Source organism: Rhineura floridana, chromosome 1, assembly GCF_030035675.1.
Source record: "Rhineura floridana isolate rRhiFlo1 chromosome 1, rRhiFlo1.hap2, whole genome shotgun sequence".
Taxonomy (NCBI): domain Eukaryota; kingdom Metazoa; phylum Chordata; class Lepidosauria; order Squamata; family Rhineuridae; genus Rhineura; species Rhineura floridana.
Genome location: NC_084480.1, coordinates 172,921,498 through 172,948,576, shown reverse-complemented (window position 1 = coordinate 172,948,576; position 27,079 = coordinate 172,921,498). Strand labels below are relative to the sequence as shown.

The window sequence follows — 27,079 nt, the reverse complement described above, 5'->3', positions numbered from 1 at the left end:
CCCGCTTCTGAAGTTCATAAACACCCATCCTAGGAGATAGTGGAGAACCCAGGCACTAGCAACTCAGCCAGGTCAAAGAGGGAAAACACTCGCCAACCATCAAAAAACCACAAGAGTTCTTTTACTTTAATCCTTAAACCACCTCTCCATACCCTATAATATGCCCATATCTACTTAACTTTTTGTCATTATGTGCAAATGGCTGTACTGTTTTTATCTTACTGTTTTGTTTTGTTTGTGTTGTTGATGTATAATAATAAAACTTTTTAAAAACCCACACCAATGCAGAGGTAATGACAGTGTACAGAACAGAAGAAACAGAGGGACATCCTAAGTGTGAATGGGATACATGAAGTCTGAGAAAGAAACATAAAACCGTGTCTGCATGGCTATCCCCAAGGTCAGCAGCTTCTTTTCAGAAAGAGATATGCTGCTGCTTCTCTTTTCTGGAGGCAAGGCAGGTCACTTACCACAACTCCAAACTGCTCAGGCTCAGGCAGTACATCATATTCTTCTTTCAGTTCTGCTATCATCTTCAGTTTGTCTGGGTCTGGAATGAGCTTAATCAGGTTCTGAGAGAGAAGTAAAAGGAGGAGGGAGTTGCTTGAACTGGGACTCCTTGTCAAAATGAGATCAGGGCTAGAAGATAATTTGTGCCTCCTGCCCTGACTAAGAAATCGTTTTTATGAGAGTAGAATGGAGGTAGTTCTTTCAGGCTGTGGATACTTCCCACCCAAGAAAAAAAGAAAATAATGGAGAAAACTTTGGTCAGAATGTTCATGGCATGCATTAAAATACAAAGAGCTCTAATTTCAGCATGACCTCCTTTGCCTATTATACCAGGCTGGTAACAACTTGAAACCCACCAACCTGAATGCATATAGATGCAGCTGTCAGGTGCCTGACGAGCCTTCTAGGTTTCCAGTCCCAGGTAACAAAAACAGGCTTTAATGACTGCCATACATAGCTGGTGGGTTGAGTTCCGCTTAGTGAGCCACAAGTTGAGCAGACCTGTTCGTTTTGGGTGGGGGAAAGTTCATATGCTCTAGTTTTTGCTCACCTGCACCATGGACTCAGTCAACACAGCTTCATTCACTTCCAGGATGGCATTCTTGATGTCCTCATAAGGCATGCGGAAGGAGCCCAAAAAAATTGCTGCCACGTTCAAAGAGAAGCACAAGTGAATCTCTGGACCACCAAAACCTCCATTCAGACTTCCAATGACACCTTCAGCCTAGCTCTTTCAAGTAAACTCCGTGCTTTACCTTGGTATCACACAGACACTCACTCTAGCTAAATCATACTCACAAAGAGTCTGTGCATTCTTCGGATCCAGCACTCTCAGCTCCTTGGCCTTCTTCTTCTGTTGGGGCTTCTCCTCTCCATTCTCCTGCTGTGCTTTCACTGTGGGCCAGAGGAAGGCAGGATCTTAGCAATCTGAGGAGCCCTTTCACTTACGCTGGACAGCATGCCATTTCTTCACAGTTACCAATCTTCCTATGCAAACAAAGCATCCCCCCAACCTTTCCCCAACCTTTGTTTATTTTTCAGAGGCCACAGACAGAAGGAAGTACGGAAAGACACTTTCCCTCTACCTTCTACTGAGAATGCAACAGACGTAGTAGCAACTGTAACAAAACTGTAACAAAAGCAATAGGGCTCCTCCAGACTGGTGTTTCGTTTGCTTGTTTTGGCGGATGCATTCTGCAACATGTCATTGCCGCAATAATAGTGCATTAGTGGTGAATCCATACAGGACTGTCCACACATCATTTCACTTTATTAGTTGTTCTGTGATGCTTCCCCAGTCTTACTGCATTATTGCCCTCTGGAGGGGCACTCTTGCACTACAGTGCAACAAAAGTGGGGCATACCTCCCCCCAGAACATCTGTGGTATGAAAAGTTACAGGATTTCAGAAGGAAGCTATGGAACATGCACCAACTGGAAATGAAGCACCTTCTCTGCCCCAAAACCTTTGCAAGTGCCAATAGTATTGAAAACAGGATTGCACACAACCATCCCGATTACCATCACGAGCACAAATCAGTACGAATGCACAATAAAAAGGATGCCTGGAGCAGCCCTAGGAGAGCACTGGAATACAAGCCACACTCGATAACCATAAGACATCAAGGATGCAGTTATGTATGCTTTATCAGACAAGATTAGACAAGCATTCTAGGCACACATTTTCTTTCAACTACTATAACAAAGAATGGCAAGTGAAGTTCTTCCCTTAGCCATTCAAGGCTGCAACAGCCCTCTGTGAGTAAGGCAGCAGACCCAGCTCCATGCAAACGGGACTATTCTGTTCTCCTTTTCAATTTGGTACAAAGAAGTTTGGCAGACCCACCCACCCACACCCACACCCATTGACTCCACATCTCTTTCTGTGACATCAGGACTGGGCAGATGGCAGAACCCTGATGGCAGCTATTGCACTGGGGTTCAAATGGTGACTGGAGGCTATCCTCCTTGAGTTGCCTCAGGCAGCTGGCTGCCTCAGCAGAGCTGTCCATGGAACTAGGCTGCAATGCTCCTGCCACCACTGAGGTTCCAGAAATACTCTCCCACGGGCTTGTAGTTGGGGTCAGAAGGAACTGCCTCCAGGCAACCAGGCAGGACGGGTTTTGTAAACAGATCTGTTTCAGCTTCGTTGTTTTAGTCCAGGGGTAGGGAACCTCAAGCCTGGGAGCCAAATGCAGCCTTCCAGGCCTCTCTCTATGGCCCTCAAGATTCTTATTAGGCCGCACCCCCTTCCTCATCCACATCTTCTATCGCCAGTCTACACCCCTCAATGGCCCTATTCTGGGGGGGCCTCAAGTGTTTTTTCCAGGCTGGGATGTGTCCTTGAACGGTGATAATATCTCTTGCTTGCCTGGACAGAGGACAGAGAGATGTATGTGGGTATATGTGGAAACCTCCAACTTTTACTGTACAAAAGGTAAGAATCAAACCTGTTCCTCCACCCGCTTTCACCTCTGGCCCTGCCCAGAAAGGGAGAGGGCTTTCTCTGTAGCATCCCCTAAACTGTGCAAACTCCCTCTCCACACAGGGTGTGTCTACCACTTTCACCATTCCACTTCCGTTCTATGCCCACCCCTTTACCCTTTGGCAATTAAGGTATTTTTGTGGGATCCCCCCCCCGGGGGGTTTGCTTAACCTATACTATGCATTGCTTTTGTTTGGCTTTTTTTTGTAGAATTGTATAAAATCATCTACTTGTTTTTAATTGTATAACTGTTGTTGTAACTCCCCCTGGGAATTTATGGTGAAGGGCAGATAAGGTATCTCATAAATTAATAAAATAAAAAGTAATTTTGTGGATTTGATTACAAGGATGCCTTCTATACACAGCAGCAATATCAAATGCCGTGCCAAAGGCTCTTTCCTCCTTCCCATCCCTTGACAAAGGGGCGTACCAACTTTACTTCAAAGGATCCATGTTCTGTGTCTCAAGGGTCCATGTGCACCTCCAGAAAGAAATAAGACGCCTTCCCCCTCCTTGCACACACACCACCTATTTTTAGTCATGCAGCTACCTGAAGAGGGGAGCTGATGACTCAGAAAGTTCTCACTTGCATCTGATTGCAAGGTAATTTCTTGGAATGATTATAGGACAACTAGACCATGTTATTACAAAAGCAACTAGGTCGAGAGCCAAGACAAAGAAAGGGGGATAAACAGGGTATCAAGAGGCACTCCTGCATTGCTACAGAGGTCCTGCGTTAATTATAAGTCTTGAGGGCAACCCTGAAACCCCCAGTATGTGAAGGCAAAGTGAATCTATCTCCTTTTAAGAGGCTTCCCTGCAACATACTGGCAGAAGGGGCTCCATTAGCTAAGGATCAATGCCACTGTATCTAACGGGCAGGGCCGGTTCTAAAGGGCGGCCAGGTTGGGCACTGGCCCGAGGGCCCCGGAGCTACAGGAGCCCCTGAGGGGCCCTCCACTCCCCTTCCGCGATCCACCCCCCACACACACACACCTCCCACTTACCTGTCAGCCGGCTTTTTTGCATTGCCCTTAATGAAGATGGCGACCGCAGCTTCCCTAAGGTACTGAAGCCACTGCCGCCATCAACAAAGATGGTGGTGGAGGCTTCATTCCCCTTAGGGAAACCGTGGCCACCATCTTCATTAAGGGCAATGATAGGCTGGGGGGGGCACACGCATACGCATGCGTGTGCACACCCACCCACCCACTGGGGGGCCAGGGCAAGCTGATGCCCAAGGGACCTCACATGCCTGGAGCCGGCCCTGCTAATGGGCATACTGAATCAAACTCCCTGGCAGGATTCCAGAGGGAGATAGCTAGAATTCAGTGGAGAGGAGGGGAAGAGGAGAAGAGAAAAATGGGCATAATTGGCTCAGACACAACACTTCAACGTAGCTTCCCTTAACATTTATCCTCTTTGACACATGCACACCCCACAGGTTAGGAGTATTATTGCTAAGGTTTCAGAGTCACTGACCTAGTTTTCTGGGCATTTGCATCAGTGCACAAATTAAGGGTTGAGAGACAGAAAAGGGAACATGGCTGCCTTTAATATAGCTGTGTGGGATGGGGGTTCTCATGTGAGAAAGGTCTTGTATGCCGGATCCCCGGAAAGAAGAAAAGTGTGTGTGAAGGAGAGATGACATAGTTAGAAAGATGAATCTTGCTTTAAACTACAAAATGGAATTGGTTGAGAAAGAGATTAGACTTCCATTTATTTGGGGTGTTAGAATCAGTAGAACAAGCAGAAAATGCTCACTGAGGTGGTAAACTTGTATCTGGGCTCCATATGTTCAGAATGAAGGGGGGGGTTAAGAAGATGGAATGCCTCCCATATAAAAATACCCCTTGCATACAGTAAACCAGGTATCAGGGAGAAGACTAAGCTAGAGAACTAACCCTTCTCTCCAAGCAGGCTAATTTTCTATGTGCGGGGAACTTTATTCACTCACATCAGCCTCCACCTACATTCTGAAGTGGTATAGCTCATCCACAGATTTATCACCTCAATGAGAGCTGAGCCAGGGTGACCCTAAACTAGTGAAGGAAACAGAAAGAGGTAGAAACACTTTGCATCTCAAAATGAAAAAAAGCCTCAGATGGCGGCACCGGGAACCCAGAAGCTCAACTCGTCTTTCATAAAGAACTCCTGGGACCCACATCACAGTAAGCTTTCCAAGGCAAGCTCATTCACAGGGTGTAAGTGCTAAGAGCTCTCTACACTTATGGCCCATTGCAGCTCACAAACATTAAGCCTGTGTGGGTTTCTGGTGCTGCACTGAAGCATTCTATTCAGATTCACTACCAGCACATTTTCTGGCATTACAAAGGCAGCCCAAATCTCTACCTCCTCTTGTGGATGCAGAGAGCCCAGGTACGTGCATTAGAGTTTTTAGGGGCCTGTATGCTAAAACACAATCTGCTACAGAATGGTGTGGGTGGGTAAGGAATAAGACAGGCACACACCAGCCGGTATAGAATTTGAAAGGCTTATTCATTGGGAAAATAAATGTCCCTTATTAAACCCCTGGAGTTAAGAAAAAAAAAACCCAGACTGATAGAATAATTAGATTGCTCAGTAATTACTGTTTTTTCCTTTGTCGCTATTTTGGATTTCCCCCCCACTGCAGTTCAGGGCAAAGCATTCCCTTCTGGTTTAGCTGAATGATACTGTAGGTTGTGCCAGATGTGTAAGCAATTTCTCTGGGGCCTCCTGTGGCATCACCATTTAGTTTAGTGAATGCAGAAGGAGCAAGCAAGCTATCCGGAAAGCTAGCATTTAGTATTACAGACAGAAAAAGGGGTCCAGCACTCCTATATGCAGAGTTTAGAATTGATAATACACAGACAAGCTTTTCTAGAAAAAGAAAAAGCTTGCTTGCTGCTGGCCTGTGTGTGTATACACGCATGACTGAATCAGAGGGGATAGAAAAACAGAGCCATCAAAAAGCCACAGCCTTTGACTCAGCTTGCCTCACCCTCCCTGCAGACTCCTCCCTTCCTCAGACTTATTTTTCTGCGCCATAAACACAAAATGGAGTCTAGAGGGAAGGCAAACATCCTCCCTAAAATGGCTGAATGCGGCAAAGGAAGTCAGGGAACAGTAAAATATGGCAATAGCACCATCTGGTGCTTGAAGAGTCCAACACCCTATCCCTAGAAAATTTCTGGTTTTGCAGTCAATAAGCAGTGAGATTGAGAGTGCACTTCAAGGGAATTTAGGATAGGGTTTGCTAGAAAATGTAAACAGCTATGACACAATAAATAATAATATTGTTTTTTTAAAAATCAAGTTTTGAAATAATTTCTTCCTTAGAAAGTTGAAATATGGCTAATATTCTGCTTATGGCTCCACACATCTCTGTTCTGGGGTGGGCACACAACTCTGCAAAGAAGATATCCAATTCCACACAAACAGGGATTTCAGTTGTACTGCTGGAAAACACAGACACGGCAAAAGATCCAAGTTCCTCTCTTCTCTTTAAAACATTCACTGCCAAACTTTTCCCGTTTTATAATCATAACAACAAAGAACAGGCAAGAAAGAAAACAACATTTTCATCGTGCAAAAAGCTATTTGGAAAGTGATGCCAACATCCGCTTGTCATTCAGAACCACCCTCAAACTCTTATGGAGAACCTCCACACAACCAAAGTGACTAGAAGTAACAACCACCAAAAAGAAAAGTTTGCTTGGAAATGCTCACTTTCCTTAGCAAAAGTTGAGAGTTGTCCCATTCACTTTCAGCTTCCTGCTGGAGGGAGGCAGCTGGAGAGGTTACCCAACCACCTCTGATTACACTGACTAGGAAGCACAGCAACTCGCCTTTTGTCAGGACACCAAAAACTGAGCTGATCCTTAGCAACTGCTTTCACCCCTTAAGATGGCCTGACTTAAGAACCACAGTTGAAAAGCATGGAGAATGAAAGCAGCCACTCAGAATCCAAAGTGGTATACTTGCAGCTTCCATCCTCCAGGTGATTCAGACATGATGTCTCTTGCTTGTGTGGCTTATTGACAAAACAGGAGTACACACAAGGTAGACCACAACCCACCAGTAAACCACAGTCCAATTTTTGAAGGACTGTCTTCTAGTGCCTGCTGGGATTTTTTCAAAGAAAGCTGGACCAGGGGGACTCTAGCAAGATACCTACACTCGTAAGCAACAGTGCATACACAAGATCACTTAATTTGAATTAGTATTATCTTACACGTTACATAGTCTTGAGTACTCAACTCTTATATTATGAATTTAAGACACATGGGGAGACCACAAAATGGGAAACAACGCATGCTAGTCCCCTGCCTGATGTACAATGTAGAGCACATAAAAGCTGGCATCCTGCATAATGGAGTGTGTGGGGATAATTCAGAGGAAGATCTGGAGAATAAGCCCATGTTTGCCGTAACAAATCAGAACAATGGTCAACCCTGCCAACTGTAGCACATAAGAGGTCATCAAATGTCTCTGTACGAGTGCCATGACTTGCAGAAACAGCTTAAAATGCATTTTCCCAGCCCAGCCTGGATGACTCAGCAGAGGAGTGCTGGGAAAGTGCAGCTTACACCTTTGGGTGGGTCCCTAAGTCTTAATCAGCAGACAGCTGCTGGGCATGAATGAGACACACAGGCACGCCTCTCAAGGCTCAAAGAAGCCATACTTGCCAACAAGGGGCCAAGGGGATTGCAGCAGCCTGTCAGGATATTCACAGAAATGTGCAAAGGCTGGATTTCAAATCCAAGGGCAAAGGAAGCAAGGGCAGTAATAAAGCAGAAGAGGGCAAACCTCAGTGTTACAGAGGTGCTTCAAAAGGGCAGTTGCCTGGTTCCATAGTCCGAGAAAAGGCTTGAAAGATCCCTGTGAATATCCATTGCTCCCCCTCCCCAAGAGCTCCAGGATTTATCTTAAGCATCCAACAACATATAAGAGAGGGGCAAGGAAGGGTTAACTTAAGCAGGATGTGGCAGCTCAGAAGCAGATGGAAAGGTTTTCCCCTGATTATTATAATCATCTCAGGTTCCCCTCTCTACCCCCCTCCCCAGGGACAAACTCCTCTCCCACCCTGAAAAGAAATACAAAAGAGTCCCTAAAATGTGATCTGAGCTGCTGCTCAAGTTTCTTCCCCCCCCCCCCGCCCCCAGGAATAGGTGGTATAAAAGGAAAGCAACAGATGGAGAAGGCAATAAGCTCTGGCAGCAAAACAAAAGCCTTTGTCTGTGGGAAAAAACACCCTGGCTTTTCCTTTCTTTGTTTCAGAGAAACAAGGCCAGCCGGAGGGGAGGGGGGAATGGGGAGTGGGAGGAGGAGTGGGAGGAGGAGATGAGCCACCGCCTAGATGACACAATGTCAGCCGACTGCATCCTCCAATCCAATGGCTCTGACATCACTGCCAGGAAACTGAGCCAAAGTAGCTCAACTGCGCACATCTGGCGGATGAAAGAAGCACTGCAAAGCAATCACATAATTTTTCCCCCACTGGAAAATAGAAGGAAAATGCATCCCCTCTCCCCATTCCTCACTTAAGCAATGCCCCAACAGGGCATAGCAAAATGAAGCAAATAAGGACCTAACAGGAAGAGTTTATTACAGTCACTTATGATTCCCCCAAAAGTTTAAAAACAAACACATGTAACAAACATGTAACAAATAGTGAGGACAAGAGACTTATCCAAGCTTGATGGTCTTAACAATGGATTCTTGGGACAAATGCATACATCTGTAACCCCTTCAGACCATAGTACCATTAGGGTACAGTGTTTTCTTCAAATATAGCAATTGGCATGTTTCTGTGGTGCAAGTATGCATGCAGTAAATAATGGTAGTTGAGCCAGCTTGTTGAGCCTCTTCCACCCATCCTGGACAGGCTGATATTCTTAGTTTAGTCTGGAAAAGCAAGGATCTAGGGAGACACAGAGAGGCTTGCTCACTGCACCATGGCTTTGGGGAGCCTCCCTACAAGCCTGATGAAAAAGCAAGATCTGTTAGACTGCTCATGCTGTAAACCTCTTCATCTTAAGTTCAGGTTGCCAATATGTGTAAATAAAAACCATATATCCTATAAGACACCAGAGTTTCTACTGACCTTCTTTCCATGGAAACCAAACCCTGGGTAAGCGCAGGAACCCCTGGAAATCTTCCACCACTAGGAGATTGGGGTGGCACGCAACAATAAGTACAAATGAGGCCTCTGTTGAAGCTTCATATCTCTAAGATAAGCTTCACTGTTTTGAGATTAATTCACTTTCTCTTACAGTGGCATGGGAGCCACTTCACCTGTGGCTTCTTCCCACACTACTCTGATAACATATGCATGACCTAAAGTGACAGGTTTCCTTCATGCACAGATTACTGGAAAGGCATGGGATGAAGCCATGGGGAAGCAGTGTCCAGAACGAGGTGACACCACGTTAATGCACCCACATGTCCACTTCCCTTCCAATGTTACAGGGACAGCTACGCCATCCAGAGGACATATATTGGACCTAGGAGGAAACTGGCCCTCTCTTCTCTTCCTACACTCAAAGAGGCATCCAGAGGCAGTCATATAGCCACTGCTTTACAATACAGTTGCCCTTCTTTGGCCTATCCGCATATATGAACGTTACCAAAATAGAAAAGACCTGTTCTCTACACTTGTTGGGATAGTTATACATTTATTGACGTTGGGAACAAGAGCACTCCCCCCCCCATGCAGGATATTCTCAACTGGGAGAAATGTTAAAGGAAGCATGGCAGAATGAGTGGCTATGCTCACAGATAATTCCATTGTATTAGGGTCCCAACCAGGCTGTTACCCTTCTGTGCTGCCCAACAATTAATGTTAGGTTGATACTATGTCCCAAACACATTTATCATGCCACTACATGTATATAAGAAATGTTGCAGCTGGATTTTGATGGCTGTTCCACTGCCATAGACACTCAACAAGAAGTGACAGCCAATCATGGGACCAAGTAAGTCTGTATAAATCACAAGTCTGCAAACATGTCTACCCTTTTCATTACTTGTATTTTTAGATGTACTTATGAAACATGTTAACCTAAAAAGAGTAATATGTGAATAGGTGACATACACTATATCTTATTGTGAACCTGCCACATATTACATAAAAGCTCCCAATACTATGCACACATTATGAAGTATTTATTTGTTTGGCCTGAAGCATTACTATTTCAGTAGTCTCCGCAAACAGATATTTTCTGTGTGTGTTTTCCTGGCACTTAGAAATGTAGACAACAGAACTTTTGATGAGCTAAAGGCACATTAAGCTATTTAGCTCTGCGAAACAACTTAAACTGAAGTATGTTCCACCATTCTCTGCACACACAGCAGGGATAACAAAGTTTTCAGATAATTTTCTTTTCTTCCAGTAGGTGGCGTGCAAAGCACACAGTTGAGAGGTTCTTACTGATGAATGATGGGAATATCTTATTAAACAAAGTTTTTTAAAAGTTTGCAACCCCTTACCACCGCACAGGAAGTACTAAGTTTTATTATTTTGGATCTAGAAAAGGACTTCCCATCTGACTTTTTTAAAATAAAAGTTACTATGATTACTACCAATTTCTTTTTGGTGCCTTCTGCAGCATACAGCATAATAATAATTATTATTATACTCCAGGGACCTATTCAGACATACTCAGCATTCTATCTGCAGAGAGTTTGGGAGCAGGTCCTGCACTCGTACAGGTCCTCATCTGCAAGATCCCAGGATGTAAAGTAGTACCTGAGGAGTCCCTGGATGAGCTCACCCCAAGCAGCACTCCACCAGGGCTGCTTGGTTTAATTCAGAACAGTGCAGCTGGAAGGATTTAATAGCTAAATGCAGCCAGCTCTCTTGAAGATGAAGAAAAGGAGTCGCAGATGGAATTCTCACAGAGGCTGCAGTAATCTGACAGAGAGCTGTAATCTTGGGAAGAGGAAGGGGGGCATTCTTCTTGTAAGCCATGCTGGCAACTTGGCTGGCATAAATAATAAAATTCCTGGGACGGATAGGATCCTGAGGAAGGCTGAGTATTCCATTCCTATCAGCTAGCCAGGAGGAAGACCAGGTGGTCTGAATGCCCCTGGCAGAGGATTGATCTACACTGGATGGGTGTGTTCATGGGGAGAAGGGGTGACTGCAACCTCACTACCCCAGCATTTCAACATGTCTGGAAAATAAGGAAGAGACGCCGCTGGGTTTCTGCTTTCTTCTTTGTATGTGATTTAAAGAGGGGCCTTATAATGCCAGCATTTAGATTAGTAACCTACTCTAGAGATCCTCATGATCAGCAGCAGACTGTGCCTCAATGCATGGAACTTCCATGCTCGCCTTCTGAGAAGATGATTGGTCAGAAGTTTAAGAGTAAAAGGACTGAGTTCAATAACATTGAGAAACACTAGGCTGGTCTATCCTCCCCTGAAATGAAGTCTTCTGGGATCTCTAGCATTACACACAGATCCTTACTAAAGGTGAAGGCACCCATTCTTCTTAGCTGCATGAGCCTTAAGAGCCCCTACCAGACCTGAAATGTCAGCTAATGCAAGGTTCAGGCCAATTGTGAATTTGCCCGAGTTCTAATGACAGCATGAATTCCAGGATTGGTCAGCAACAAGACAGATTCTTGAAGACTATGTAAGAATAGAAACATCTGGGCCTTTTGGAGATAATTGCTAGTGTAGTTGAGCAAGGTGCTGCAGCACTGATTTAGAAAGAATTCCAGCTAATCCTAATCTTCCAACTCTGTGATTATAAAGTTACTAGGAATGGACACTTTATGTCACACATTCTGTTCAAGTCCATTCATGAAACCTTTCAGTCCTTCCTTAGGGTTGTAGGGAAGGAAAGGGGAGGTGGAAAAAAAGTGTGATGCATGATTTGAAATCTTAGTTCATGCAAAAATGGTATGTCACAAATGGCTAAAGCTAAGCATGGGGACCCTAAGAGAAAAAAGGGCAGACTAGAAACTGGGGGCGGGAGAGGGAGAAGTCAGCAAATCTGTTCAGATTATGAAGAAGTTATGAAAAAGCAAAGCACGGATCTTCAAGTGTAACAACATGCAAAATATGAGCATTCCAGAAAACCAGATGGAATGGTGAGAAGTAGATTTGGGCCTGCAGCATCTGAATTGAAGTTCTGTCTTGGGGAGAGAGAACCTTGGCCTAATTACGGAATCACAGTTGCTCTTTGTAAAATGGAACTAGAGACTCTAGAATCACAACCTCCTCCATAAGTCAGTTCCCCTGGCTTCTGTGGGTTAGTCACACATCACTTCCAGTGTAATGTTTCATCTTGTCCAATAGAGGGCACATGCACACTTCTGTCTTAATTTCTCCCAGTGAAGTAATGGCAATACATCACTTCTATAAGATAAACCAGTACACTTGGTGATGCCATCCTCCACCCAACACTAGCCTCTGATGTCAGTCTTACATCAAGCTGTGGAAGAGACCTGCAAGATGTCTCAGTGGTTCTGCATTACTGCTTCTAGTGGTTGCTACAATATGTAGGGCCACATATATCCATTATAACAGAAGTTCATTAGCTAATAATAAAAGCCAAGAATGAATCTGCTATGCCTCAAGTGAAAGTTGAGTGCAAGGAACACCAAACCTGCCACCTTCAGCCCACAATACTGAATTGTTGTGGCAAGCCTAGCCGAATTAGAGAGACTTGCTCTGCCTCCAATTAAAAGATATGCTGGGATGTGTATAAAGAGATTATAACAAGTGGTGGAAGGCCAATTTTCCTCTAAAGCAGGCCTGGGGAATCTGTGGCCCTCCAGATGTTACTGAACTACTCCCACTATCCCTGAACATGAGTCATGCTGACTGGGGCTGATGGGAGTTGGAGTTCAACAACATCTGGAGGGCCACAGATCTCCCAGATTCAATTTAAGCACTCATTTAGCCTGCATGGAAAAAACTCACCTGGGCCTGAAGAACACTCTCCGCTGACCAGGAAGCTGATCAAAAGGAATTGGCAAAGATGGTAGTCCATATTGTTCCCAGGCTAGTGCCAAGATCTACAATCTGCTAAAATTAGGGTCTGCACAAACCGGCTATCTGTTTCGTTAAGAATATATTGATGGTCTGGAAATCACTAGGCACAAGCCAGCTATTAGCACTCTTTGAAACTCCTGAAAGGATTCCTTTAAAGTATGGCTCTAATGCATTCAGTTGTCATAAGCCATCAGATTGACTTAATGCATAAAAAAGCAATGTTACTAAAAATGAGAATGAGAGAAAGGAAAAGTGAAGAAGAGCCTCTTATCTCAATCTAAAACCACAGCCGCAGAGCCTTCCTTAAAATTTTGAAGTGTACTTATTGCCCCCCAAGAATGCCTGGCTAATGGCCTACTCTGAGGCCCGGGCAAGTGAAGTCTTTCAGGCACCAGCTCTCTGGTCTGATTGCAGACCACCCCACTGAGGATGACTAAGTGCAACTGTGTAATTTCAATTAAAAGTTAAAGGCTTGAATAAAAAGTGGGGTTCACATAAGGACAAGGACCACTCTGTAGACAGCTTTAATGCCCTTTTCTAATAATGTTATAAATAAAAAATTACCTTTAAAAAAAAGTAGGGATGCTATTTGTGGCTTTGACAACATTTATCTACCACAGCTTTGATCAAGGGTGGAATATTACTCCAAGTGAAGTTTACCAATGGCTTCTTGTCAAATAAAAGCTGATTTACACACTGTCTTTCCCATTGCCCAGGTTCATTTTTCCACAAGCGATCCAAGTAAGATTGGTTATCTGACCAGTCAAAAAACATTTGGTCTATTAACTGGTCAAATATTAAACAGAAAATGGTTAAGTATCTTAAAGCTTTAATGCTATGAGAATAATAAATAAGATAATCATCAACAGGAGATTTATGCCAATTACAAAAATAAAAATAGACAGCTGTCACAGTGCAATAATATTAACTTTTAAAAATTTATAATGATTTATTCATTTTATTTGCTTTATTACATTTTATTCCACTCTTCTCTCAAGGAGTTCAGGGTGGTACATATTCCCTCCCACTTTATCCTCACAACAACTCTGTGAGGTAGATAGACTTAGAGAGTGTGCAAGGAGACCAACACAACCCAGTGAGTTTCATGGCTGAAGGAGGATATGAACCTGCATCCTTCTGACCCTAGTCCAACTCTAGCCACTAGATAGTGGCCCTTTCCTCTGATGATTGCCTGTGACCCTGTTTAGAAATGTCTGCAGTTACAACAGGCAGTCTGTGGGGGAAAAGCTTTGCTGTGCTGCTAGATTTGCCCTTGACTGCAACAGCTCTCACTCCAAACCCTGATAACAAATTACACCTTTATGAATTTTTTAAAAAGTAAACTGCCACCTTCATTCACCATGAAGTTCTTGAATATTTAACCAATGGTCAAATAATGGGCAGTGAGTTCACAAAATATGACTAGTCAATTTTTTGATGCACCAAACCTTGATTCAAGAGTAGGTATACCCATGGATGTACCCTGTGGATTGGATCCCCACCGACCCAACAAACATTGTTGCTGGCTTTGGAGGCTCACTGCCTTCAGGCTGGCAAACAATCTGTGCGAATCATATATCAATAACACTACAGGGGATATCTACCAGTGGAACTAGCTTGCAGGATTAGTTCAAAGTTTGGAAAATGTAAAAGATTTCCCACCTGAAGAATAAATACTTCAAATTGGCAGAAATTTTCAGAGGGTGCACATTACTTTTAGCCTGGCTCTAATCCCAGTATAGATTCCTGCGAAATAGCACATGAACGGAGTCTGGTCTTTATTTTCAGCTGCTGCCTCACTTGGAAGGAGAGCCTACCTATTCCCAAGTATTGCCTTTGAAGATTCCCCAGGGGTAACCCATGTTTTGGAAGACCTGCCTCTCATTTCTCACCATGGCAAATTGCAACAGCAGCTTTACCACTACGTTTTGACAGCTAGATGCCTTTCTCTAAATTAGCTTGGCAACAATTTTGAGTATATTCAATAAAGGACCTAATAATCTGATCCAAAGAAGCCCAGCAGAAAGTTATGCCTAATCTTTATCAGAAACATCCTAGGTGAAATCTTCCATGGTAGTACTCTCCTCAGCAGCATTTTATATTAACTTGTAGACGATGATGATTTCTTCAAAGTATTTATGAGCCACTTTTTAGGACCGTACCCTCAGAAAGTGATGTACATGGAATGAAGCGATACATGAAACAAAAGATACGGTAGGCATAGATAAGTTTACAGCTTTTGTCAGAAAGCAGCTCTGAAGTATACAAGCTGCTTATGATCTTAGTTAAAGGTAGCACCAAAGTTAAAAGTCTTCAAGGTCTGCTTAAATGCCTATACTGAAAGGGCAAGGTGCAAGTCAACTGGAAGGAAGATCTGCAATTGTGGAGCCAGTACCCAGAAGGCCCTTTTCTTTGTGCTCACCAGCCCAACCAAGAGGGAAGGACTTGTGAAACACACATTCATGTACAGACAGGATTATATGGGTGAAGATGGCCCTTCAGATAACTTGGCACCAATCTGTTTATTAAGAATGTTGGAAGTATGTGCTACGCTACACTACAAAGATTTACAGACTGATCCCAACCAAGTATCCATACTTGTTACCAATCCATACAAAGGTTTATTTGGTGCAGAAGCAATATGATTTGACTGTAGAGAGAAGACAAAGCTTTGCTCAAGGCCCTTTACATCGCCTCAGTATAAGGGCCTGACTGTGCTGGAGTCAATGATTACAACAGAAAAGTGTTACAGAGAGAGCAGCAGAGGGATGGGATCATCTTTGTAAGCATTGACACAATACTTGTAGCCTGGTTACTACCAATATAGAAAGAAGGATACTCTGTCAAACACTCATGGCCACTAGGTAAGGTTGTTCTCTTAATATTGCAACTAGAAATAATCTTCCTGTTTCCCTGAGATACTCTGAAAACCATAAAAACAAAATAGAGGAATTATTCTATCAATAAGGGGACAACACTAATCCAAGCCTGATGGACTGCAAAGAGGAAGCAGAAAGAACAGCTATTACTGCTAAAGGCAGTGCAAGGACAGGAGCAGAAGATGAACATCCACCATAAAAGGGAGAATAAAAACTATCCAACCAAATGGATGACAATAACCCGAACTGATCAACAAGGCAATAGTTTCAGTCTGTCAAGTGATGAATTCTTCAAACTGCCTGTTCACATTTAGCCTAAGCACCTGCATTCCTGGTTCCTCAGCTGAGAGGAAACCAGCTTAACAAAAAGCAATAAAGTTGCAAAGATAGTATGACCAACAAAAAGCGACGGGATCAAGTAACCTACTTGACTAGGCTACTAACCTTCCTCAAAGCAAGCTAGCATGTCAGGGAGAGGTCTAGGCTGGGGTTCTTCTCCCTGTAAGCTAGTGTCCTCTGCGGAGAGAGATTGTTCTGTGCAGAGGAGCATTCTGCCATGTGAACACCACCTGCAGTACAAGGTGGAGTATCACAGAAACCACATCAGTAGGAACTAAGGCCAAATGATAGCACTGAAGAGTGTGAAACAAGGCAGCAGTCAAGGACACCCCAAGAATATGAGGTTTCATATTTAAAACCAGCAACTTTATAACTCTTATGGATGACAAGAAAATCCGGAAAAGGTAGGGTATCATCAGTCAGACGCAATGCATGGTTGGGCATGGGTAGAACTGCCAAAAAACAGCTACTGCCTCTTCTCTAACCTGCACTGCCCCTTTTCTGGCCTTCCGGCTCCACCACTCCCCCAAGTCTCCAACTCTTCAGATCGCTATCCTTTAATGGCCCTTGGTCCTCCAACTATCTTATTCCTGGTTTGCAACTAAGAATTTTGGAATGAAAAAAAGCTTAGACAAATAGGGATACAATAATTAATAATAATAAATTCTTCTTATATGATGTCTTAAGGATTATGTGTCTCAAAACCTGTCAAAATTTAACAATATACATGTAATGTACTCACCCTTGGCTGCAATCAGCCAGGACAGGATGTATCCAGTTCAAGAATCACCAGTGAAGCGAGGAAGGATGAAAAGTACATATTAAAATGTGTAATACTACATGAGACATAGCACAAACAAATTACATCAATTCCTTAAATGCCTCCAATTTCCATAGACTACTAAGGGACTGGAGAAAATTATTTCCACAACTGCAGTGGTAAAGCTTCCATCTGCCACCTCTTCTCCTAACCACAAAGGCAATTCCAGCTTTAAGGATTATTGGAAACATGGCTGAAAATAAAACGGCAAATCATGATAACATGAACATCTGGAATACTATATGTAGTTCTGGCCACCTCGTCTCAAAAAGGATAATACAGAGTCAGAGATAAAGCAAAAATGGAAATGATCAAGAAATTGGGATATCCTTCTTATAAGGAAATATTAAAATATTTGGGGTTCTTTTTTTAGGGGAGAAAAGGCAACAGAAGACACATTTGGGGGTACATAAAATTATGAAGAGTGGGGAAAATAAATAGAATTTGTTCCCTTTCGGTACTAAGAAGGGTTATCCAACAAAATGTATAGATTGTAGGTTCAAAATGAAAGTGCCTTCTTCACAAAATCCACCACTAACTTGAGGAATTGATTTCAAACAAGATTTAGCAATGGCTTTAAGAGGTTAGCAGAGAATTTAATGGAGAATCAATGCTTAAGACAGGAAGAAAGGAAAAGAATGGAACCTCCATATTGAGATACTGTTGTTGCTGTTATGTGCCTTTAAGTCGATTACAATTTATGGCAACCCTATGAATCAGTGACTTCCAATAGCATCTGTCGTGAACCACCCTGTTCAGATCTTGTAAATTCAGGTCTGTGTCTTCCTTTATGGAATCAATCCATCTCTTGTTTGGTCTTCCTCTTTTTCTACTCCCTTCTGTTTTGGCCAGCATTATTGTCTTTTCTAATGAATCATGTCTTCTCATTATGTACCCAAAGTATGATACCTCAGTTTCATCATTTTAGATATAGTAACCAAATATCAGATTCTAAGGTCAAATAACAGATGCCCCCCCATACCCACATATATTTACTTTTAGATTACATCTAAAAATAATTAGGGCTTTTTAGAATAGATGGCAACCAAGCTAAACTTTGATATAGCAGATTATCTGACCTTGGATTGTGATTAAAGGTCTCTCCTCCTCCACTGCAACCTGTAGCCGTATGACAAGTCTCATCTACAGATTGTTGTTAAACACAATCCCAGGTTCAGATAACACGCTTAGCCAAGCCTTGCTTAGCTGTTGTGCCATGTTGACTTAAAAAGCCCAAGGATGAGGAAAGTGGCTGAGTGGGAGCCAGCACTTTGTGCTTGGCTTAGAATGATGTGCAGATATGGCCACTGTACCCCTCTGCTTCTTGTGGAGATCTGCTAAAGGCACTCCCACCCCTTCCCCTTCAGCTGTTACTGCTCCCAAGTGCATCACTTACATTTGGCTTGTGCAGTTGAGAAGGCGAGAGTCAGCTTGGCAAAGAGTTCATCATTTTCAAAACGATCCTCCTTAGTTTTGACCCAGAAACACTCTTCAGATAGTTCCTGGGCTGTAATCTGCAGGGAAAGTTAGACAGTCAGAAATTACGTCACACATTAATACTACTATATTTCTGTGGGAGATTAGTGAACATGTACATTTATGTACTTATATATGTAATTATGATTTAACTTGGATTCCTGCCTTGAGGAGGGGGTTGGACTCAATGGCCTTATAGGCCCCTTCCAACTCTACTGTGATGCTGTTATCTCTCTCCCTCTCTCTCAAGAATCTTGTGGCACCTTACAACTAATAGATTTATTATGACGAACATTTTGTGGAACACAAACTGCTTCATCAGATGTATGTTGATATATTATTGAACTAGAATTTAGCAGCAAATGTTATTCTATTCAATTTTGGCCTTAGCTGGTACTGTGCTTCTTTCACAGCAGAACTGTTAAATTAGAACACCACAGCTAGAAAGGTTGTATCACAACCAATAACTGCTGTTGCAAATAGGTCACTGTTCTTATCTCATATAAGAATCTGCAAACCAAATGAAGATCTTACATTTTATGGCCTTTTAGCCTCTGTTAACAATTGTTTCCTACTTGTTTATATTAAAATTATATACTACTTTTCTGCCCAAAATGGCCCTGAAAGTAGGGCACAAAAAAGAATTACAATGAAAACAATCAAATAAAAAGCAAACACTAAATAATGACAAACAGGCTCATTAAGTAGCATAAAACCAGGGGCAAAATGGTTTGAGCCACAAAACCAAAAGGGACATCAAAAGTATCAAAAGGCTGATAAGGCAGAGGCTGAGGAGGTAATTCCACAGTCTGGGTACTGCAGCTGAGAAGGGCCTGTCCAATACTTCTGAAGATGGGGGAAGCAGGGTTTTTTCCACAAATCTCAGCCAGTGTGCAGGAGTAGGTGGTCCTTAAAATAATCCAGCCCAAAACTGTATAGGGCTTGTGCATATTCTTGCCTGCTAATCAAGGATAACAGTTTATGCAGCTGATGAAATGGACTCTAATCCACAAAATCCACAGTTAGTCTGTTAGCCTTTGACATGACTCGTTGTTGCTGCAACAGACTTACACAGCTACTGTGCTAGAATTTATATTATTTTTGAAGGACTCCCATTATTCAAATGTGACACCACACAGATGGAGCCTGTCTAATATCTAAGAGGAGGGAATTCCACAGAATAGGTGCCACTACACTAAAGGTCTGTTTCCTATGTTGTGCGGAACGTACCTCTTGATAAGATGGTATCTGCAGGAGGCCCTCACCTTCAGAGCGCAGTGATTGACTGGGTATATAAGGAGCAAGACGATATTTCAGGTATCCTGGTCCCAAGCTGTATAGGGCTTTGTACACTAAAACCAGAGCCTTGAACTTGGCCCAGTAGCAAATGGGCAGCCAGTGCAATTCTTTCAGCAGTCGGGTGACATGTTGGTGATACCCTGCCCCAGTGAGTAGTTGTGTGGCCGCATTTTGCACCAGCTGCAGCTTCCTAAACTAATGTTTTAGCTGTTACTCCACCCACAAAATGGTACATCCACTGGGAATAGGAGAATCTATCACAGCCCTAACATCAGAAAATCATGTGAAGCTAAGTCAGTACCACAGAAATAGCACCAACTAGCTAATCTCTCTCTTTACCCTCACTAAATGCCAAATAGACACTCTATGGAAGAACTGAACAGATGAAAGCATTTTAATTACCACTGGTAGACTAAGGAGCTCAAATGGCTGGTAGAAAAGGAAGAGTCACCAGCAATGGGGCAAACATATTTAGGAATCACTAGCAAAATGCTACCTTGGACCAGTTAGTTCTCCGCAGCTTAACTTCTGGCTTGTAAGCCTTCTTTGGAGCCAATCCAAATGGAAGAACTGGAGCTGTCATGGCCCCATATCCAGGCATGGGTGGAGGTGGTATCCCAAGAGGAGGTGGTGGCGGAGGTGGCATGCCTGCCATCCCAGGAAGAGGCGGTGGCGGAGGTGGCATGCCTGCCATCCCAGGAAGAGGCGGTGGCGGAGGTGGCATGCCTGCCATCCCAGGAAGAGGCGGTGGCGGAGGTGGCATGCCTGCCATCCCAGGAAGAGGCGGTGGCGGAGGTGGCATGCCTGCCATCCCAGGAAGAGGCGGTGGCGGAGGTGGCATGCCTGCCATCCCAGGAAGAGGCGGTGGCAGAGGTGGCATGCCTCCCATCTCAGGAAGAGGCGGTGGCGGAGGTGGCATGCCTGCCGCACCAGGAAGAGGCGGTGGCGGAGGTGGCATGCCTGCCATCTCAGGAAGAGGCGGTGGCGGAGGTGGCATGCCTGCCATCCCAGGAAGAGGCGGTGGCAGAGGTGGCATGCCTGCCATCTCAGGAAGAGGCGGTGGCGGAGGTGGCATGCCTGCCGCACCAGGAAGAGGCGGTGGCGGAGGTGGCATGCCTGTCGCACCAGGAAGAGGTGGTGGTGGAGGAGGTGGCATGCCTGTCGCACCAGGAAGAGGTGGTGGCGGTGGCGGTGGTGGTGGAAGTGGAGCAGGCACTGCTGCTGCGCCAGGAAGAGGTGGTGGTGGCGGAGGTGGAGCAGGCACTGCACCAGGAAGAGGAGGAGAAACTCCTGCCTCACCAGGTAAGGGAGTTGGTTGTTGTGGTGGGAATCCTGTAGATGAAGAAGGGACATGCTCCATTTTCTTCTTGGTATCTTCAAGCTCCTTTGACAGCGTAGAATTCTACAGTATAAAAAGAAGTAGAACAAGTTAACACAGCATCTAATTTCCAAGCCAGCAAAAGAAGCAGAAGTTTGTGTAACATAAAGACATCTCTACACTTGTGTTACCTCCTTGGTTCTTTATATCACAGTTGAGAAATTTGTATCTATGTAAATGAGTACAAAATGATGCAACTAGCTGTGAGGTTACCCTGTGTCTAACTCTGCTGACTGTGCCCAGTGAGGTACGTGCAGGGAATAGCCATCCTGCGATGGCAATCTTATCAGGCAGGCTATATACAGACATCCAAGCCACTCCATGGCACACTAGATCTGCAGAGCTGGGTTCAATCTAGTCATGGGGACAAGCTCAGGATTTTCTATTCCACTTGGATTGCTGCAATGTCCTGTACAACTGACATCCTCCCAGCACCAGGTGAAAATCTTTTTATTTGTCGAGACCACACATCATTTTTACCACACTATTAAAGGTTCCCCCCCCATTCCTCTTGTTTTTATGGGATTATAACCATATTAGTTGTTTTACTATTTAAAGCTTATGCTAGCCACTCCGGAAAGCTTTTTTTGCCTGAAGAGTCCATAAATCCTAAAAATAAAATACATCCACTATAACACATTAACAATTGGACAAAAACTGAATAACTGGATTGCTCAAACTTTGGGACCACTGAACAAATACTCCTCTTGCCTTACCTTCTCAATGCAGAAAGAGAGCAGAGGAGGAGGAATCTTATCTAGCAGCAGCTGTCAACAATAAATAGCAGCTTCCCTGCCAATTAAGGGGGCTCAAGGGCCCATTCAAATGTGTTAATGACTAAACTGAGAGAAAAACACAGATATCAAAATATGGAATAAAAAAGGATGATTCTTTCTCAATGTTTTTGTACATCAAAAGCACCAAGAAAGGGGAAAAGCTGTCTGCTAATTTCCCGTCATCTTAGGATAGCCATTTCATCTACCCTGAGTACCATCCAGAGTACAGTCTATACATAGCGAAATCTAGCCACTTTTGTTAAGACCAACGTGGATCTCTAACCATTCCTCTTTTTCAAATTTACTTCATGCAGTTATACTTTGGCCACTCTTTTCATTTTCTCTCTCATTTCCCTTCAAACATATATTTCCTGTCTTTATTCCCTTCTCACCTGCCTTATGTGTCTCCTTCACCTTTTCAGTTCTTCTAGATTATAAACCTTAACTTCTTTAAGTCTGTGAGAAGAGCCTGTCTTATATTTTAAATTTCATAACAGTGCCTAGATTTTGTAGGTGCTTCATAAATATCATTATGGGACCACAAGCAATGTGTGAAGAACGCCCAGGATCAGTCTTCGTCTCTCCTCAATACTACTTTTTGTTTTCCTTTCTACTTAGTTCACTTTTCACATTCTTCTCCCACATGTTTTAGAAGTATCACATCTTCCATTTCATCTGTATAGTTTTCCTCTACATATATGTTTTTAATCAATTTATTATTCAATGTTAAATGTATTCCTCCTGCCAAAAGGCGTTCATTCTTGCACAAGATTGGGTTCACCTTGGCTATTCTGCTTTTAATGTCTTGCTCTGGATCTTTCATCTTCTGTTCTCTTGCTTCCCAGATATTTCAGTTCTTGTGTTTTCTCAATTTACTTCACAGATCAACGGAGGGCCTGCTTCGGTGGGTGTACACTTTTGCTATCAGCCAGTCCCCATGTCCATCTACAGCTCTTTCTGTGTCTTGCAGTCTATGTCTGGTCTATCTCATCAACCTCAAGGGACCAGAAGAGACTGCCCATTCAACCCATACTATATCTTTATGTCAATCTTAATTGTAAACTGCTATGCGAGCCAATCTTGGCTGAAAAGCAGGTTAACACAGTAATAAACAAAATAAAATATATATCCTGACAGATGGCTTCTTGCTTATCACAACGGATTTGTTTTATTTTAGGATCTAATTCTGAAGAAAAACACATTTTTCTGCAATTTATTTTCCCTCTATGCAAAGTGTAACCTGCCTCCTAATTCTAGAATCTACTAATGCTACTACTTTTACATTGATGACTGCACTCCTTAGAGATATGTGGAGGGGACAGTAAGCAACACTTTACTAATATTGACTCTGTTGAATCTTATTTACTAAAATTATAGCTTACTGAGTTTTTATAAATAATAATGCTTGTGTCTGGGGGGAAAGGAAAAAAACTGAGGGTGGCGGCAGAGGAGGGAGATAGGATGGGGCATTCTGGAAAAGGGAAGAGGTGGCTAGCTGGAGCACTGAACAGGAGCATTGCACACTTCAACATTTTGCTGGAGGTCCCACTTATTACCAATAAGCAAGATTCTATAATTTTGCAAGGCATTAATACATGTCACAATAGTATTGTTGGCTGACAAACAGAAGGTATACATCTAAGGTAGTAAATTAAGTTAGTTTTGTATTTATTTGATATAGTTTAATTAAGATGGAGGATTATGTAAAATCTGGGTTTTACTGCCATCTGTCTCTCTTGATCTTTTTCAAATATTCCATTATCACTGATATGCCTTAGAGTATTAAGTTGAACTGGCTACAAAATTCCGATAGTCTCTAATGCTCTTTTTTTCTTTCTAATCCAAATAACCTTCCAATCTTTTCACCTGAATTGCCATTCCAGTCTCTCAGTACTATTAGGTTCTTTTTTTCCTTCTTTTAGTTATTACGCATCTACTGGTTGTGGTCAATTACCACCTTGTGGCACAACATTCACTTTTCCCCTGGACCCCTCAATTGTTTCCTTAAGGTAATAGCAACATCATCTCTTTCCAACATTGTCCTCCTTAGCACTTTTAGGTGCTTAAATGCTGAAATGACAGACATGCTCTCTTGAATGTAATCAGATTTTTTCACACCACACATTCTCTTTATGCATGGACTCATAAGCCACAGGATCAGAGGGTAAGCTCCTTAGAATCTGTATGGCTGGGATAAACCACACTGATCTCCCTTAGGCCAATATAAATTCAGGCAATATCTATAATGCCTATCCTCAACCTACATTCCATCCTGATCATTACCTCATCCCTGAGCAGAGAGACAGCCGTTTCCAGACTCTGCTTCTCTGAAATGACTTGCTGGGTATCAGCTTCCAGTGTTTCTTTCTCTTGACGTAAATCTTTGATTTTTTGCTCAAAATCACTTTCCTTCTTCTTTATTTCAACTTGAAGTTCATGGCGCGCAGTCAACTCAGAATCCAGCTAAGGAGGAGAATATTAAATACAAAAATCATTCCAATGTACTCCGTGTTGGTTGAGCCTCAAGCTGGAGTCCTGTGTCCTTTTTTGGGCTGTATAATCACAAGACAACACTGATAAAAAAAGACAGGAAGGGGAACGCTGATACTGTTAAAAATGGCTTCTATAAGTACAATTGGTTAACAATTAGTCTCTGTAGTCAGGGACAAAAAGGTCATGAGCAAATGCAGATGGAGGAAAAATTAGGTGCAACAAAAGACAGAACTGTGCAACTTGTGAAAAATGAGAGAATTAGCATAGTTGACAGTGGAATAAAGTGGCCTTTCAAGTTTTGCTACATTATTAATAAACATGAAACCCTCCTCCTAGTTATACTGGAAGGTCAAAACTCTTTTTTTACCTGTATCAGAAGGGAAGCAACCTGCTCCAATTCAGCCAGCACAACTCAGTTGAAGATGTTTTTATATGTTGCATTTCATATCTGGGATAGTTTAAAAGCTGTCTGTAGTTTCCTTTGACTTTATGTTTTTAAGAAAAGTGAGATAATAAATTTTAAAATTAAATAAAGAAATGAATCTTACTGGGTGACATCAGTTTGATTCACTAAAGCAAGGGGAAGGTGAGGAACGGTTGGACAGTTAAATTAATGGTTATCAATGGCTACTAGCCATGATGGCTGTTTACTACCTCCAGTATCGGACACAGTATGTCTCTGAATATTAGTTATCAGAAAGCACAAGTAGAAAGAGCGCTGCTGTGCTCGTGTCCTGCTAGTGGTCTTCCCAATAGCATCTGGTTGGCTGCTATGAAAACAGAATGTTGGCCTCTTCTTGGGTTCTTATGAAATCTGTGTTCTGTTCAAACTATTATGCAGGGACAGCAGCAGGTAATATACATATGAAAGGACCTGCAATCAGGCCACTGATCCATTTAGCCTAATACTGTCTTGGTGTTAGCAACAGCAATCCAGAGCTTCGGGTAGAGATCCTTCCCAACCTACTACCTGAGTTCCTTTTGCTGGAGATTGAATTTGTAGACTTTTGCAGGCAAAACTCTGCCACTATTCCTGCATTATGCAGTTTCTTAAATCAGGCATTCAATTTTTTTTACTTTATTCCATCAGAAATATCAACTAAATAATGCCTGTCTTTCATGGGAGTCAGAATGGCATTCAAGCAAAGGCAATGTAATGGGAGGGATTCTGCCTTCCGATCAAATACAACTGAAGCAGGTTCCAAATTTAATCACAACAGATGGGGCATAACTGAAGCTGGGAGGTGACAGAGCAGTTATGATCAAGGGGAATACAGGTCCAAGAACATTTCTGTGTCTCTGCGATGGTTACACCCTTATATAAACAAAGATATATTCTTGTGCTCTTATGCAGCCCTTTGTCAGTAACCATGGTCACAATAATTGATCTGTGAGCAATCACCCCTTCTCTCTAAATCCTTTGGCAGTGCTCCATCTCTGTTAAACTGCTATCACACAGATGTTCAGTGGGCTTATAGTTTGAACTATGGTCCCAGGGTGTGGTCTGAAGGTACACGAGGCCACCACCCCATGCCTGTGCCTTATAAAGCCCTACTCATAGGCCCTATATTAAGAGCAGTTAGGTTGGTGAGCACTAGATGCAGAACATTTTCAGTGGTGCCCCCAAGTTTATGGAGCTCCCTTCCAAAAAATGTGCCACTGGCTCTATCAGTACCAACTTAAATAAAGGCTGTAAAGACTCATTTGTTCCTTTAATTAAGAGGATTTTATTAAAGTTACTGCTAATTTTGGATTACTGGTTTAAGACTGCTAGTTATTGGGTCTTGTGCTTATTTTTTATGCTGCACTAAACACTGATTTAAAGGATATTGATAGTTACTGCTCACTTGCTGTCTTTACATTTTGTTGACTGTCATTTGTGTTTTACATTATTTTGTATTACTGAAACTGTTATTATTTGTTATATGTTTGGAAGAATGTTTTAAAAGGACATTGTTCTGTAAGGCAGTCCAAACATGCTTTAATTAATTGATTAAAATAGTAACCTTCTTCTCCAGTTCCATGGCTTTGGCTTCACTTTTTGCCACCTTATTTTGATCAATCAAGTTATCTACGGGGAGGAAAAGAACAAATCAGTGAAGAATATCATAATGGGGAAACACACCCTTTTGTAGCACAATCGCCTCTGTAGGGTATTTGCAGTTCATCTTCTAGATAGAAGCCTGCCTTAAGTCAATTCAGAATGTGTGTCTGTCTCTCTCACAATCTAACACAGCACAATCTGCATAATGAGCTCTGCTAGAGACAGAACTTGCCTCCTACCTCTGCATACGTCAAGGAGGAAAAGGATTCATGGCCCTTTGCAGGAGAGGTCTTCCTCATCACATAAAAGCACACAGTACCTGATATTGCTATTGTATTGCACTAGTGCGGCAACCTTTTGAACAGGCTGCAGGTACTTTGCACTAAAAATTAAAAAATAAATAGGAATTCTGCACCAAAGTAGCCTAAAATCTACACTAAGCAAAGTTAAATTCTGCAACATGTACCTGTTTTGAAAATTAACTGCCTTTGCACCTGTTTACTTATTCTGCACAATTTATTTTACTAGTGATGGGAAAGGGCAAAGAGCTATACTTCTATATTAGTTTCTCATATTGTGTAATCTGGGGGG

General features: G+C 42.8%; 1 protein-coding gene across 1 annotated transcript in view; it reads right to left on the bottom strand.

Annotated features, from left to right (window-relative positions):
- The window catches only part of DIAPH1 (diaphanous related formin 1), a 127,202-nt gene that overhangs the window by 49,934 nt on the left and 50,189 nt on the right, over nucleotides 1-27,079 (bottom strand). Inside the window, exons 14-21 of the mRNA XM_061586127.1 lie at nucleotides 26,451-26,515; nucleotides 24,235-24,414; nucleotides 20,294-21,199; nucleotides 18,419-18,536; nucleotides 16,945-16,950; nucleotides 1,309-1,404; nucleotides 1,061-1,155; nucleotides 471-572 (exon numbers count right to left, since the gene is read on the bottom strand). Of these exons, the coding sequence (XP_061442111.1) occupies nucleotides 471-572; nucleotides 1,061-1,155; nucleotides 1,309-1,404; nucleotides 16,945-16,950; nucleotides 18,419-18,536; nucleotides 20,294-21,199; nucleotides 24,235-24,414; nucleotides 26,451-26,515 (1,568 nt within the window). The remainder of the gene's footprint in view (nucleotides 1-470; nucleotides 573-1,060; nucleotides 1,156-1,308; nucleotides 1,405-16,944; nucleotides 16,951-18,418; nucleotides 18,537-20,293; nucleotides 21,200-24,234; nucleotides 24,415-26,450; nucleotides 26,516-27,079) is intronic.